Source organism: Castanea sativa, chromosome 6 (genome assembly GCF_040712315.1).
Source record: "Castanea sativa cultivar Marrone di Chiusa Pesio chromosome 6, ASM4071231v1".
NCBI classification, from domain to species: Eukaryota; Viridiplantae; Streptophyta; class Magnoliopsida; order Fagales; family Fagaceae; genus Castanea; species Castanea sativa.
This window is the reverse complement of record NC_134018.1, coordinates 36355973-36372469: the sequence shown is the minus strand read 5'-3', so window position 1 is coordinate 36372469 and position 16497 is coordinate 36355973. Positions and strand designations below refer to the sequence as shown.

The window sequence follows — 16497 nt, the reverse complement described above, 5'->3', positions numbered from 1 at the left end:
GGACTCTTCTTTTGTCCCACAAATCCCACTTATGATGAGATAGCAATGAGAAGAGGTACGGGCAGCATTATTGGCCGACTGCTTGTTCTGCACTAGTTGGCTCAAAATGGATGACCAGGGTAATTGGTCCTCTTGACCCTTCCTGGCATCCTCCAAAAGGATGATAAGGATGTAATTTGGCATGTCATTTTAGAAAATGAGGTTATACATCTTGAGGATGGAAATCAACAGTTGCTTTAATATGTAAGGTGTCTTACTTCAATTCCTGTTCTCTTGTATGAAGCAAAGGCGATTGATTCTTCTTTGGAGTAAAGACATTTGATGGCATGATTGTTGGTGAATATTCATGGGATACGGATCTATACTATTCACATTATCCATTATGTTAAAGACTTGTGACCTAATTTCCAATGTTTGCTATTGTGCACAGATCAATTCAGTTAGGATTGAAGACTTTACTAATGTGCGTGTTGCTGGCAAGGACGGGAATGTAAAGCTATCATCTTCTAGTCTTGTATGTATTTGTTAGCCGTTGTGTTCTTATTTGTTTCTATTTTTTCTGATGGTTTGTGCCAATATGCCTAGAAATAATAGTGCATGATTCACCAGTAGATGGAACCTGTTTAGGGCATTTAGGTCTTTCATATGTGCCAAAACATTTGACTGGATATTCTGGACCATCATTCGTGGAAGCTCTTATACAATTTGAAGTAACAGGGTGTAAGTTTGGGCAACCATATGGGATTAGTGAAGCTACCTTCTTACAATATATAAAAAAGGAGAGTTTTGGCCTCTCTCTTTGTGGTGTAATGAAACGCATCTTGAGAGGCTAAACAAGGTGCTGGTCTTGGCTAGAGAAAGAGAGAGTATCAGTGAGGGAAAGAAACAAAGAAAGGTATAAGGAGAGTGAGGGGGGAGGTAGAGAGCAGAAATAAATGCGGTGAATGAACAAATTTACTCCTCTATCACCATGCTTTGACATGACTTCCCCGATTCACTCAGACTGTATGTGGAAAATCATGGGCAGAAGTGAATGTTTATGCGGAAAATCAAGGCTAATTTCTTTGTTCTCTCTCTCTCCCTACATGTTCTCTGTCAGTCTCTTTGAAGCCCAATAGAGGCCTTAATAACACAAGTATCAGTTCTATCTCATGGATAATCAATTTTTTTTCCTGCTCGTGCAAGTTGATTGTCTTGAGTATGGGTTAGAGAGCCAAATGAATTCTATTATGATTCTGGTTTAATGATTTGCGTGATGATGGTTGTGCCCCTTTCCACTCTTGGTTTCTCTTTGCTGAATATTTTCAAAGGCAAGGTATGTATTAACCCCACTAAGTAAACACTAATTACTATATGTGAGATGTCCAGGGCCTTTTGTTTGTTTGTTTGTGTTTGTGTTTGTGTTTGTGTTTGTGTTTGTGTTTTTTTTTTTTTTTTTTTTTTTTTTTTTTTTTTTTTTTTTCATGTGTATGAGTTTCTTGGCTTACTTTTGTGAATGACCCACTTTTGTTTTTGTGATAAATTTTAAGAAAGGAATGGGAAATGAATGCAAAAATAAGATGAGTAATGGAGTTGGATCTTTATAAACGTATGGATTGCCATATCATAAATAGAGGTTTTAGTTCGGGATGAATTTCATGGTTCTCTATATATATTTAGAGAAATTATACATTGTGGGTGAATGTAAATGAGATTTACATTGATTATGCTGAGCTCGATAATGATTATGATAAAAGGGCTATAATATTTGGTGTACTATATAAATGTTAGCTTAGCAATGTTAAGAGTCCGTTTGGATACAGCTGAAAATTGAAAACTGAAAATGTGAAAAACACTGTTTACGCTTAAAATCACTGTTCATGGCCAATTGTTCGTTCAGGAAAAAAAAAAAAAAAAAAAAACCGGGCTGAAACGCAAACGCACTGCGTGTCAGCCCAATCCAAACGTTACCTAAATGGATTTTTTTGGCATGTAAAACATCGAAGTAATTATGGAGTCATGTGATGGGCAATGCATACTACATATGTAAACTAGGTAGTGCAAAACATGCTTGGAATCTGTCAATGTGCAATGTTATAGTTTTATTGGGTCAGACTATTGATTGTAATATCTATAATCAGTTTTCTGTTTTTTTGAGAGTATTAACTATGCTTATGTGTTTGTGTTTGTAGCATTTTAGCTATCCCAAATCAAATTCATGGGCTTTCCTTAACCAATTGTCAAACAATTTGTTATTTTTATCCACCTTATCCTCTAAACATGACTTAGTGTATTACCATTGTGTGGTAAAATGGCCACGCCCCCTTGAACTTTGGGGTAGTTGCATTTACACACCATGGACTTTTATTTTAGTCAATTTAGGTTTTGTTTGAGATTTGCTTATTTTGCTGAAACTGAAAACTTTTTGCTGAAAGTACTGTAAATTAAGGTAAAAGTTAGTTGAAATGGTACTGCAAATAGTATCAAAAAGTGTAGTGGAGCAATAAATAGTAGCAAAAATAAGCTGAATAGTAAAATAAGCTAGCAAAAAATAAGCTATCCAAACAGACACTTAGTACATTAACTTTAGTACTATAACAAATAGACCTTCTAAACTTTTATTTTAGCCAATTCTATACATAAACTTTGAAAATGTACCAATAAACCCCCTAAACTGTTATTATTTTTTTGATAAGAAACTCCCTAAACTTTTATGTTCTTTTTAATTTTTCCCCCATACTGATTTAGTACAAAAAGAGGTTAAATTGGGGGGAAAAAATTAAAGGGATATTACAGTGACATTATCAAAGTTTATGGAATAAATTGGTGAAATATAAAATTAAGGTGGTATATTTTCTGCAGTACAGAATTTTATGTACTAAATTGGCTAAAATAAAAATTCAGGGGGTATAAATGCAACTACCCCCAAAGTTCATGGAGGTGTTAGGGCATTTTTCCTTATTATATGACATAGTGTATTATGCTTTGTTGTTAGTGCTCTTCCCCCTTGTTTTGATTGTAAAATCTGATCATAATAGCATATAGGTGTGGTGAGTTTATACAATACTTGCCCCATTGGTTTCCCAGTCTATGATAGTAATGAGTAGTTTAAATTTCTCATCCATTGAACAATAATCACTTCTTTTGGGATAGTCAATCAAATTGACCAATAACCTAATAAATTGTTTGAAATCATCAGTTTTGATGGTAGTTAATTTTCTGCACCTAGTTCACTTTCTTTTTTTGAAAATGAACTTGGAATTCCATTAAGTTGAAATTGGCATACAGTAGAGCACAGAGAAGGGGAAAGAAAGAGCAAAAAAAATAGAATTAACATTTAGCTCTAACAGCAACACATGCCGTATCATTGGCGGCTCCATTCCTTTCCACTGCTGAGAAGATCCATTTGTCTTAGCTATATGTGCAAGCTCATGCGCAGCTCTGTTGTAGTCCCTTTTCAGGTATCTCACTTTCCAGCTCCTAAAAAACCGAAGCAGCTCCAAAGATCCTTGGATGACCATCCCAAACTCACCATTGCAGTTGCATTCATTAAAATCGTCAACCACCCCAATTGAGTCGGACTCCGCAATGATTTGATGAAGCTCCATCTCCATGGCCAACCGAATTCCTTCATCCACTGCAAAGGCTTCCGTGACAGTTGCTCCATAATCCCCATTCAACACTATACATGCTGCAGCTACAACCACCCCCCTACTATCTCGAATAGCCACACCCACCGTAGACCTACTCCTAATCCCTGCCGTAGCACCATCAACATTTATCTTGTAGATTTCCGGAGGAGGCTCCGCCCACCTAACATCTGGGGCTTGTTGTTTAACATAATCATACACTATAGCATTTTTGTAGTCTTCTTAAGTGCGCACCGCAAAGTTCCATATTCGAGAATGGGGACTGCTTTTAGACTCATGAATCACTTGAATCCTGTTTAACCAAATGGCCCACGCAGTGGCGAAGAGTGTTTCAAGGTCAGCCGAAGAACCAGCATCCAATATTTTCAAGGCTAAGTCCAGAAGGCACAAGTTCTCAGCCAATAGATTTATTGGACAACCTTGCCAATTCCACCAAACTTCACAAAGCTTATCACAATAAATAAATGCATGACTAGTGCTTTCAGTAGCTTTCTCATAGAGTGGACATTCAGCTTCAACAATCAGACCTTTCTTTGCTAGATTAAGTCTAGTAGGTAGCCCATCTAAGCAAGCCCTCCAAGCAAATATTCTGACCTTGGCAGGAAGCTGGAGTTGCCACACTTGCTTCCATAAGCAAATCCTACTATCTCCGCCTGAACATTCACCCACCTCAGAATTCTCCACAATAGGAAGAGCAATATAATATGCACTCTTGACAGAGAAAACGCCTCGTTTGTTTCCCATCTAGATTATGCTATCCTCCGGCAAGTTATAGCTGAGAGGGATGTTTAGGATGGTTTCAGCCTCAAAAGGAAGGAAATACCTCTTGACCATGTCTACTTTCCAGTGCCTTGTTTCTTTATCAATTAGCAATGACACCATTGGGAAATCACCAATATCTTGTTGGGGGGAGCAAATCTTGTAAGTTGTGGGAGTAGGCAGCCACTTATCTTCCCAAATATGTATCATCTTACCATTGCCAACCCTCCACCTTATACCCCTATTAATAACCTCCAAGTTGTTATAAATGCTTCTCCAAGCATAAGAGGGGCTGCATCCAAGCTTTGCACCCAAAATATCATTATAAGGGAAATACTTAGCCTTGTAAATCCTTGCAATCTGCGAGTTTGGGTTCGTCAGGATACGCCATGCCTACTTTGCAAGCATTGCTAGTTTAAATGCTTGTAGGTTGCAAAAACCCATTCTGCCTTCTGATTTTGATTTGCACATTTTCCTCCAACTGACCCAAGCCATTTTAGCTTCTCGATCTCTCTGACCCCACTAGAAATTTCTCTCCATTCTTTCTAGATCCTCACATAGGCCCTTTGGGAGTTGGAAGCAACTCATTGTATATGTAGGGATTGCTTGCGTGACTGATTTAATCAGAATTTCCTTTCCCCCCACGAAGAGCATTCTTTCTTTCCACCCAGAAAGTTTTTTTCCAACTTTCTCCTTTATTTCTGCAAAAACTTGATTCTTTGACTTGCCTATTACTAATGGGAGGCCAAGATATTTTCCTTGCCTTAATTCTTGCATTGGCCCTAGTATTTCCAGGACCTCATCTCTTGTTTCAATAGGAGTATTATGGCTAAAGGTCACCGAAGACTTATCCATATTAATTTTTTCCCCCGAAGCAGCCTCAAAAAACTCCAGAATTTCAACAAACTTGCTGACCTCCTCCCTATCAGCCTTACAGAAAAACAGACTGTCATCCGCAAAGAATAAATGTGTGACTCTAGGGCAGCCCCTACAAATGGACACTCCATTGAGAAGATTCCTATTACTTGCATCAGATATAAGAGCAGAGAAGGCTTCCATACATAGAAAAAACAGATAGGATGATAACGGATCACCTTGTCGAAGCCCCCTAGTCGAAGAGATTCTACCATGGGCTTCCCCATTAATCAACACAGAGTATGTGATTGTTGTTATACATTTCAGAACCCATCCAACCCATTTCTCATGAAAACCCAACCTCTTCATTACTTTCTCAATGAAGTTCCATTCTACCCTGTCGTAGGCCTTGCTCATGTCAAGCTTGATTGCCATGTAGCCATCCTTTCTACTCTTCTTATGATCCAAATAGTGCATTAACTCGAAGGCAATAAGCACATTATCTGTGATTAACCTCTCTGATAGAAAAGCGATTGATTCTCAGATATTATTTGAGGCAACACTGTCTTAAGGAGGTTTGCAAGCACTTTGGAGACCAATTTGTACGCTACATTACTAAGGCTTGATGGGGCGAATCCTTCATCCTATTGGGCATTTTAACTTTTGGCACCAATGTTATATAAGTATTATTAATATCAGATAAAGAGGCATTTGAATTTAGCACATTTAATACCATATTAGTAACATCAGACCCAACAATATCCCAATATTTCTAGTAAAAGATAGCAGACATACCATCTGGCCCAGGTGCTTTGGTTGGATGCATTTGCCGAAGTGCTGTTCTGACCTCCTCTGCAGTGAATTCCTTGGTAAGATCACCATTCATCTCCTTGGACACCTTGGCCTGAATTAAGTTTGTCACCTCTTCCAGACGGGACGGGTGTGTGGAGGTATAAATGTCTTCAGAATAACCAGTGACTGTTCTAACTATACCCTCCTTACTATCACACCAAACACCTTCATCATTCCACAAACCAACAATTTTATTCTTCCTTCTTCGCTCTGAAGCACGATGATGAAAATATTTTGTGTTACGATCTCCCTCCCCCAACCATTGCACTCTTGATCTCTGCTGCCACCACACCTCCTCATCATCCAATAAGAGATTAATCTCTTTTCTTAGCTTATTAATTTCAGTCCCATTTTAAAGTGTGGTGTCATTTTTTAACAGCTCACCTAGCCTTTCTTTCTTCTCTTGAATTTTCTTCGAAATCTGCCTGAACACAGATTTACCCCAATTAGCTAGGTTGTCTGCACACATTTTAAGCCTTGCACTAAAACTACTCGGATCATGGAGATTAGTGTTAGCATTTCAGACCTTCTCAACCAGCTCTTTACAATCAGCCCGTCTTGTCCATATGGCCTCAAAGAAAAATCTACACTTTCCATGCTTTTGAAAGGCATTAGAGTCAGCAATTAACAGGGGCAATGGTTAGACGTGGTATCCTCTAAATGTTGGAATCTTACATTTGAGAAGTGCTCTATCCATCTTGGAGTTGCAAGAGCCCTGTCTAACCTTAAATAGACTCTATCATTTCCTTCCTGCTGATTGCACCAAGTAAACTCAAAACCCAAGAAACCCAAATCCTTAAAACTACTCTTATTAATAATATTTCGGATTGCCTCCATTTGATGTTGGGATCTTGGAGCTCCCCCTAATTTTTCTTCTATTGAGGTAATTTCATTAAAATTGCCAAAACATAACTAAGGCAAATTAAATTGACGATTAAGAATATCAAGGTACCTCCATGATTCTTTTCTCCGATGTATCTCTGGATGCCCATAAAAGCCGGTCAGCCTCCATTTGAATCTAGACCCTTCTTCTATTACTACTGCATCAATGTGGTGCCTTGAATAGCTCTTGATCTCCAAGTTAACTTCCTTCCTCCAGAACATCGCCAAACCACCTCCTTTCCCTTGTCTTTGAACATAGAGACCATTAACAAAACCCAGCTTCATCTTAACCTTTCTCATTCCAGCAATCTTCATTTTTGTTTCCGATAAGAAAACCACTTCGGGATCCCAACACCGCACAAGGATGCACAGCGCTCCAACTGACCGGGGGTTCCCAAGCCCCTGGCAGTTCCAGCCTAAAGCCATCATGGCTCTTGGCGGTGCTGCTCAGCAGTCACCCTCGTTTCCTTAGTGCCTTTCCCCTGCTTTCTCTTCATTTTCCTATTTTCTTCTGCTTCTAAATTTTCTAGCTCTCTTGCCCTCTTAACACTACTTCTTTTTTCCTGGCCCATCACAACTTCATCTTTAACGAAGCCTTTCTCCCTTGCAAGCCTCTTCCAACTTCCTAAGGTCTTGGGCCCCTTATCTTTATTCTTATAGCTCATATCTAAATACCCATCATCTTTATATTTTGAGAAATCAATAATGGGCTTAATTGGGCTTGTGACCTCCATTTCCTCCAACATGTGTTCTTTTTGAAGGCCCACCATCGAATGGTCCTTTCCTGGCATGTCACCCTCACTTCCATTGAATTCAAAATTTAAAACTTTTCTTGTGGCACGTGTGAGTTCAGACGTTTCTGCATTTGGTGGACTTACCACCGATCTGTCCCATCCACCAAGGTGACAAGCCACCTGACTTCCTGACCGTCCATCACTACCTACGTCACCCTGTCCAGCTTGCTTCTCTGCCACCTGAACCACATCATCACTTTTACTTCCTTCTCCACTGCCAACCATGGCTTCCTCCGCCGTTGTTGGTTGTGCCACCGTCCGTCCCCAATCATTGCTTAACGGATGGTGCACTTCCTTTCTCGGCTTCATCCTTTCCGGCCCTCCTTTAGAACTTCCGTTGGCCCTTATCCATTTGCCGTACTGGTATTTTGTCGCTTGCCCTGGTTTCGTGGCTTCGCAATGCCTATCATCATGGCCCAATCTTCCATACCTGTAACACACCGTTGGGAGCCTTTCATATTTGAAGGTAACCCACACCTTCTCTCCTTCCCCATTCAGTAAGTATCCTCCTCTATGTAATGGCTTGTTCAAAGGCAATTCCACTCTGACCCTCATGTACTTCACCTGATTTGACTGCCAAGATCTCGTATCTACTTTAAGAAACTTGCCTATCCTATTCCCAATATCTCTACCCGTGTCTTCTATCATAAGCTCAAATGGGACTCCCCAAACTTGAACCCAAAATCGTGAGTGAGAGAAGACAATATTCACGGCTGTTAATCCCTTTCTCCACTTGCATAACAATAGAATATTGTTATCAAAATTCTAGGGGCCTTTCGTCTCAACCCATTCCATTTGGTATTTAGAATTGAACTTGAATTGGATGATATCATTCCCAATTTCCATGATCCTCAGATCTGATCCCATCTTCCACACCGATCGTAGAGTGTTCTTTAATGCACGTTGGTTTTGCTGACGATCAGATAGAAGTTTTTTGAACAAGCTTTGATGATACTCTTCCAAACACTCAGCTCTACTAGAAGTTGATATTTGAATACCCTCTTCCTCTTCTTTGGTAAGCTGCAAGTTCTGCAGCCCATCCAAAATGGCTTGTTCCATCACTAGAGATTACAACTTGACCATATGCAGACACAAAATATGGGAGAAAGATTCAACGCAAAGGCCCACAGTTGCAGAAACTATGGGAGAAAGACACTCCTACTTGAGAGAGACAACAACTCCCTTATGCAAGAGAGAGAGAGAGAGACAAACTCCTACAGGGGAGAGACATTTACAATGAAGTTTCCTACAATAGACTCACCTGGTTCACTTTCTTGAAGTAATTAGTTTTAGAAGGATAATTCAGTTTTATACACACACACATATGGTTACTTCACTTAGTTTCACCTATTTTTTTCCCCCTGGTTGTATTAGGTGCTTCTTGAATTTTTAGGTATTGGTTTCAATACACAGGTTTTTTTAGTGCATCACTTGATTTATTCTTTATTCTATGGCCTTGTTCATTAGCTAGATATTCCACTTCAATTTGAAGGTAAGATTAGAATCTCATTATAATTGCTTTATGGCTGCTTGCTCACTCCCTAAATTTGATTCAATTTTCATCCTACACTAATTTGCTCTCTCTCTCTCTCTCTCTCTCTCTCTCTCTCTCTCTCTCTCTCATGTCCTTGTCTAGGGTTCAGTGGCTACATTCTCTACTTCAAGAGAGGAACAAAAGGTTGATGTTAACCCAGCCGATTCTGCATATTTTACAGAATGGGATAACCATGGATGATTTTACATGTTAGAGCACTAGCAATAGTGGTGCTAAATAGCTATTTTTAGCACCACTAAATATCAAAATGTATCCTGCAATAGTAGAGTCAAAGCTATATTTTTTGGCTCTACAGCTACTGTGCATAACTACTTTTGGCTGTGTACTGTAGCTGAAAGGTAAAAAAAAAAAAAAAAAAAAAAAAAAAAAAAAAAAAAAAATAATAATAATATTTTGTGTTCACACTGCTTTTGTCTCTCTGCTCACTACCTCTCCGTGTCTATTACAATGTCCACCACGTGTTCACACTACTTTTGGTTGTGGTTGTGTTTTGGTGGTTAAATGAAATATTATTTTATTATAGTGTTTATATTATTTTATTGTGTTAAAAACTAAAATAAAACCCCTGCTGTTGGATGTGAGAAGATAAAATAGATAAAGTGACTTTTTGTGGTGCTAAAAAGCTAAAATTTGACTCCACTGTTGTGGATGCTCTTAGTGAGAGTTGCACTCTTTCTTTGGGTATGGAATTAATCCCTTTTTTGAGGTCTATTTGTTATGTGTTTTGACTATTAGGTATTTTTAAGTATTTCTAAAATGTAGGTCTTGATGGGAATTTGCACTTCTTTGAAGGTTTCTCTGCCTAATCTAATAACAATCTCTAAAGCTTAGGCAAGAGAAAGTGATATAATGGATGGAGAGGTCTGTTCAGATTTTGGTACATACTTAACTTGTTTTGTATCAGTCAGGTCCTAGATTGATTGAGTTCATTGTGCTGGTGCCACACTCGGCCAGCATTTTGGGTCATTGTTTGTCACTGGAATGGCCTAGTTGGGGCCATGCAAGATTGCTTGTTCAGTTCCTTATTGATAGGACCTTGTCTAAAATGAGGTAGACCATCCATGCTTTAAGGGGAATCTTTAAACGGATAGTTGGTAGATATATTGTGTTCTGTGTCTGAATAATTGTCCAGGTTACCATCCTGCAACTATTACTACGCTTCTGCTCACCAAAAGAGAAAATAAAAATCATTATCCTCCCTCTCTCTTTTCTCTCTCTCTCTCTCTCTAGAAAAATGTGGTATATTGTGTGCTCTGTCTGAATATGAGGCAGACGGCAGACCATCAATGCTTTTAAGGGGAATATTGTGCGCTCTCTCTGAATAATTGTCCAGGTTATAATCCTGCAACTATTACTTTGCTTTTACAGAACAAAAAAAAAGGGGGAAATAATCACTAATCTTCCTTATTACAGCAATATGTGGTACCCAGATGTTTGGATTTGTGTACTTCAGACTTGGGTTTGGCTAGGCAATTGGTTCTCAAGCTTTGGCTGTTCAAGGCCACTCAATGTATGCCTCGCTTACCAATCGAAGTAAAAATCTGTCCCAAGAAATGGCGTCTTTAAAAAAAGAGTAATAAAATGTTAGTCTCAGTTTTGGACCATCTTGAGGTTTATATTTGCTAGTTTTAAAATTTTGAGCTCCGTATGGTTACTTATCTTCTTGCAGAGTTAAGGTGTATATAAAGGGGAGAAAACTTTTACCATCTTATGCAACTAAAAATTTCTACAATTACGAGGGTAAAATATTTCCTGGGTACTTCCAAATTAGAGATTCCCAAAGCTTCATTTTTCCTTGACAAAGGCACATTGTTGAGGGAAATTTTCTGTTTTGGTGATTTTTATGCCAATCCAACTAGCTTCTCACTAATCTCCCAAACTTTACGTGCTTTCTCGGCATCACTGGCTTCTTTGGAGAGCTGGTTTTCGAATGAGGCTGAATTCTTGTTCCAACTCCAGTAAACACCTGATTTTGTCAGGCTTGGATCACTTACAACCTGAATGACCAAGGTTTCATTTAGTTTATGTTCAACATAAAACTTCATTTTTCACACACACATACAAGTAAATAGATGTCTATGTATGCATATGTATCTATGTATTAATTCTTGCATTGTATAGAAATCAACTGACCTGTGCAAGTCTTTTCCCAGCTTCCTCTTCAGAGACATAGCCTTTAGTGATGTACTTCTGGAAAGGTGGAAATAGAAGCCTGAACAAGGGTATGTGCTCCCTAAACAAGCCTGTTGTAGCAATGCAACCAGGGTAGAGAGAAGCAAAGGTAATTCCTGTCTCTTCATGGTAGCGCCTATGGAATTCTTGCATGGTGAGCATGTTGCAGACTTTGCTGTCTTTGTAGGCCTTGGCACCATCGAAATCTCCTCCGTCTATCATTGGTGATCCATTTAGCCCATTCAACCCTCCTGAAAGACCTCTCAGGTCCCCAAGGTTTGCCTTTGGTGGTACATTTCCAGCCAAGGTGTTTGTATTACCTAGAATCAAATCCATTGCAAAACCACATTTATAATATGTATCTTGTCATTGTAACAATTAATTCTGGATTGCTTTTATCATACATGTAGACTATTATGGGCCTTCTTTTTTAAGGTACACTTCTTATTATAATCATTTATATTTCATTAGTTAACTTGCAAGTAATTTCCTTTGCCAACACACACCCACACACTGACAGTACCGCAATAGGTAATGCTTTCTGCGTATGCTGCTGCTGCTGCTTCATTTTTTTTTTCTTTCCAGGAACCTTTTCCGATCTTTGAAAATTATTTTCCAGATTTTGATATTAAGACTACCTAAGAAGCTTCTAAATACTCTCCCTTTATAACATGTAGGTCGAAAATTGGTTACCGAGGTTTGATTGAGAAATGCTGAAGTGAACATATTTGGAATTCGAATTGTGGTTGGAAGTTAGTACCTGTGATGGAACCGACGATGATGACACGCTTGGAAGTGAAATCTGATTGCTTCATGTCATCAAGCAGTAGCCGAGTGAGGAGAAAGTGTCCAAGATGGTTTGTCCCAACACTCAGTTCAAACCCCTCGGCTGTGAAAGATGGCTCCTTAGCTGTGGGTAAGTAGACAGCAGCATTGCAAACCAGCACATCAAGTGGCTTACCCAATCGATGGAAATTCTCTACAAATTGCCGGACACTGTCCAGGGAGGCAAGATCAAGATGCATAACTGTATAGTTCTCTTTGGCAATGCCTGCTGCTTTAGCTGCTCTCTCAGCCTTGAGGAAATTCCTACATGCCATAGTTATATGCCATTTCCCTGTTTCAGCTAAAGCCCTAGCAGTGGCCAGTCCTAACCCAGAGGAGGCTCCAGTGATTATGACATTGCCCTTTCTCAAAGTTTTCTTTGCTTCTGGTGCTGCCTGGCCGATTGTTGGACTTGTCGTTGCTGTTTGGGCTCTAATGGTTCCAACAAAGAGTTTCCTCTTTCCATCTTCCTGCAAATGGAGCCAATTGATTATATCAACACAAACTACTAGTTGAAATTTTTAAGAATTCACGGCTAAGTATAGCATCTGTTTAAATCAGAAGCACCTACGAAATTACATATTCCCGTTGACCTGAAGTTCATCTCATTATGTACTGCACAGCATGTGTATCTTGTAATTAGCATTTTGAAACGAGGATATTCTGCAATGCACAATGTCATTCTTTGGATTTTATGAACTCATTTTAGCTTTTAGGAAGTGGCATTAAAATCATCCATAAAAAGCGTTTGTTTGCCATTAGCCATTTCGTTTAGTAGCTTATTTACTTAATACAACTTTTTAAGTATCACTTTTTTTCTTCTTTGTTACTAATTATATTTTATAACTTTCAGTAAAAAGTAATCAGTGTACAGCTGGGAATTCAAACCTATGTTATCCATACACAATTCCCACTTTTTGATGCCATACTTGGAGATTAGAGAAAAAGAAAAAACTAGTGTAATAGTCTAGAACTTTAGATAGTCATTTAAAATGAGAAGAAAATCATTTTATGAAATCTACAGTTCTAGTAATCTTTGTTGGCTTTTTATTTAAATTTAATCTAAGAATGCTTCGTGCCTAACATTTTTCAGCATCTGAAACGAGGTAATAGCTTGAATTCCCATGGTTCAACATAAGAATTAGACAGCCATTTTCAGCTTAATCTTAGAAGTGTAACAGGAAAAGAAGACATGAAAATTATAGGAAGAGTGATGAATTTAGCACCTGCTTCCTTATCAGAGGACACTTGATTTTAGCTTTGAGGGGGTCTGAGACTGAAACTCCAAATAGACCTGTCTCCTTGAGAGAAACATTGGATTTCACCTGTCAAGGAAGAGAACAAGAAAATTCCATTGTTCTAAAAGACCCATTAGTTTACAAAACAGTACACCCACAAGATATGTTGAAAAAAGAAAAGAAAAAAGCTTAGTAGAAAGTGTGCCTCGTTGTGTATAGAGCTAGCAGAAGGAACTGAAAGTGCTGCTTGCAGAGCCATGAGAAACAGAAACTAGAATTGTTAAATGTACTTTGCTAACTGGAACTTAAACTAAAATTATTATCTCTTTTCTGTTAGGAGAGATAAGATGGTAAGGGTGTTGCTGACTAACCCGCCACGTGGACTTATATCAATCAATCAGGTCTTTGAGTTTTGGATTCTCTTCTAAATGGATAGCTTGTGTCTGTGCAGTTTGGTGGGTGATTGTCATCCAGAGCAGGGACGGAGCCAGGACTTGGAGTTAGGGGGGGCGACTTTACTGCTAGCTGTGTGCGGTGGCTCCAACCCTTGAGTCTATTTTTTTACTACTAAGGATTTTTGTTAAAAATGTTTTAAATGGCCAAGTAGTTTGTTCTGGGTAAAATATATTGATTGAACTTAATTTTTTAGTTTTATTATATTGGTAATTTTTGTTGTTGAGCTAATTTTTTTGAGTTTTTATATTTTGTTTTAGATTTAATCTATTAATTTTTTATGTCCTTTAAAAGGTGAAAAATGCTAAAACTACAAAATTTTTACAAATTGCTAATGTAATAAGTGGTTATTGATATATAAAAAGTTATGCAAGTGTACGAACTAATAAGAATTTGCTACCTTAATAGTTTGTATAAACATTGTAAAAATGTTTTTGGCTATAAGATTACTCTCAAAAGAATTAATGGCATTATTAAGGGGGGCAAAGTGTAATTTTATTGAACAAAATTGTTAAACTTAGTACCTATTTGTATAATAATATTTTTATAAAAAAAATTAGGGGGGGCCATCCAATAACAGCTCCGCCCATGATCCAGAGCCTTCTAGCAAATAATCTCACATTCCCATAATCTTGTTTTGACATAAGTATTTTTATGTTAAAAGAAATAAATAAATAACAATTTCACGAGACGAGATGATGTGAATCGTAATGCATAATAATCACTAAGGAAAAAATATAGTGATTATTATTATGCATAATAATCACCATATTATGGTTTGGCTCATATATATATATATATATATATATATATATATATATATATATATATATATACATATACATATACATATAGTTTAAAAATCTAACTGTTAAATTGTATATTTTTTACACTCTTAATATACATATACATATACATATAGTTTAAAAATCTAACTGTTAAATTGTATATTTTTTACATTCTTAATACACATGTTAAATTTTGTGTTAATCAGAGATTATTTACTAGATGATTTATAAGCTTATATTTTATGCATAATTTTAAACTATAAAAATTTGTAATTTTAAAAATTTATTGATGACATAGTTATTGATCTTTAATTTTTTTAAAATTTTGCAAGTATTGAGAATATAATAAGAAAATGTAATCTAATGGTAGATTTGTCAAAATTCGCCTCCAATAAAAAGATATTAAGTAAGATTGTAGTCTTATATTACAACTAATTTTGTAGCAAAACTTGGTATAAAAAAAAGAAAACGTTTGGTCCAAGAATTCTCTTGTTATATATGTCCTTATAAGAAAAAGAAAAAGATGAGAAGAATTTGTTTTGTTTTCTTGGGAACACTCTTTCCAAATAATGTTACTGTGCTAAGGATTTCGTTAGTTGGCCGGTTTTGAGAGTATGTGGGAAACTAATATCTCGAGTTTCTAAAACTCGAGATTAAACTAAAAATCGAGTTTTTAATACTCGATTTTGTGGTTTTTCATTTACTGACGTGGACAAAATTTTCCACGTGGATATCTTACAAAATCGAGTTTCTAAAACTCGATTTCTAATCATCGTTTTTAAACCCACCTTTCAGAAACACGTTTTTGATCACTTAAAACCTAAAATCTCACCTGACTACAGCTCTCCTCACTCTCGCTCAGTTACTCTCACTCAAACGGAGACTCTCTCTTTCATTCTCACTCTAATGGTGCACTTCAACACACACACTCCATCCTTTTTCACGTCTCTCCCTTCAAGATTCAATCTTTCTCTTCGATTCGGTTTATTCCACAGTATTTGTCTCAAGGTTTGATCCCTCTTTCTCTTCAAATATTCCCTCTTGAATGCTAAGAAAGTTTGATCCTTGAAAGTTGAAACTGTGTTTGTTTGTGTTTTGGTTTTGAATGCTTTTGATGGTGGTTGTTCTTTAACAGTTTGTTTATATTTTGTAAGATTTAGTTAGTATCAAATGTTGTTATATGTTTGTATCTTTGAAAGATGGGGGATTTAGTTAGTAATTCTGAATTCTTATTATTCGTTGTAGGTTTTGTAACTAATTTGCTCAGAAATTTATTTGGGTTTGCGATTTTCAAAGGTATAGCCTTTTTCTAATTAGTTCCCTCTTGAATTTATAGTTTGGTTCATATGCTTTGATGTCTGACATTGAAAATTGACAATGTTGTCGATTGTTATATGCTTATTGTGTTAATGTTGAGATTTATTTAAATGGTGATACTTTTTGGCATTGTTCAAACTGCTATGGGATCAAGAGTCTTTCATTGGTTGGAGTTACATTTGGTTGAGGATGTAGTTTATATTTATATTTATCTGTGAATTGAGAATGTAGGACAACTTATGCTATAGCCTCATTACAGCAATAAGCTGAGTGAAATATCAACTAGATTATTTGATTATGCCATAAGTGTCTATTCCAGTTCCAGAAGTCATGAGTTGAAGCCAACCTTCAATGCATGGCTGCGTCTTTTGGTGCAAA

At 37.3% G+C, this 16497-nt stretch overlaps 2 protein-coding genes across 3 annotated transcripts; both read right to left on the bottom strand.

The window, feature by feature from the left end:
* Positions 1–3245: 3245 nt before the first annotated feature.
* Positions 3246–4373, bottom strand: LOC142639875 (uncharacterized). Its single transcript, XM_075814013.1, has 2 exons — positions 3931–4373; positions 3246–3792 (listed from the first exon to the last, which is right to left on the bottom strand). Exons 1-2 carry the CDS (start codon positions 4371–4373, stop codon positions 3246–3248), a joined length of 990 nt encoding a protein of 329 aa, XP_075670128.1.
* Positions 4374–11005: 6632 nt separating this feature from the next.
* LOC142641024 (protochlorophyllide reductase-like) lies at positions 11006–13894 on the bottom strand. Of its 2 annotated transcripts, XM_075815377.1 has the most exons (5): positions 13767–13894; positions 13550–13648; positions 12259–12793; positions 11460–11818; positions 11006–11323 (listed from the first exon to the last, which is right to left on the bottom strand). In XM_075815377.1, the coding sequence occupies exons 1-5, from the start codon at positions 13818–13820 to the stop codon at positions 11168–11170; spliced, it is 1203 nt and encodes a 400-aa protein (XP_075671492.1). In that variant the 5' UTR covers positions 13821–13894; the 3' UTR covers positions 11006–11167. The 2 variants fall into 2 exon arrangements, with proteins under 2 accessions (XP_075671492.1, XP_075671493.1); XM_075815378.1 differs by lacking the exons at positions 13550–13648; positions 13767–13894 and adding an exon at positions 12895–13024.
* Positions 13895–16497: the final 2603 nt, after the last annotated feature.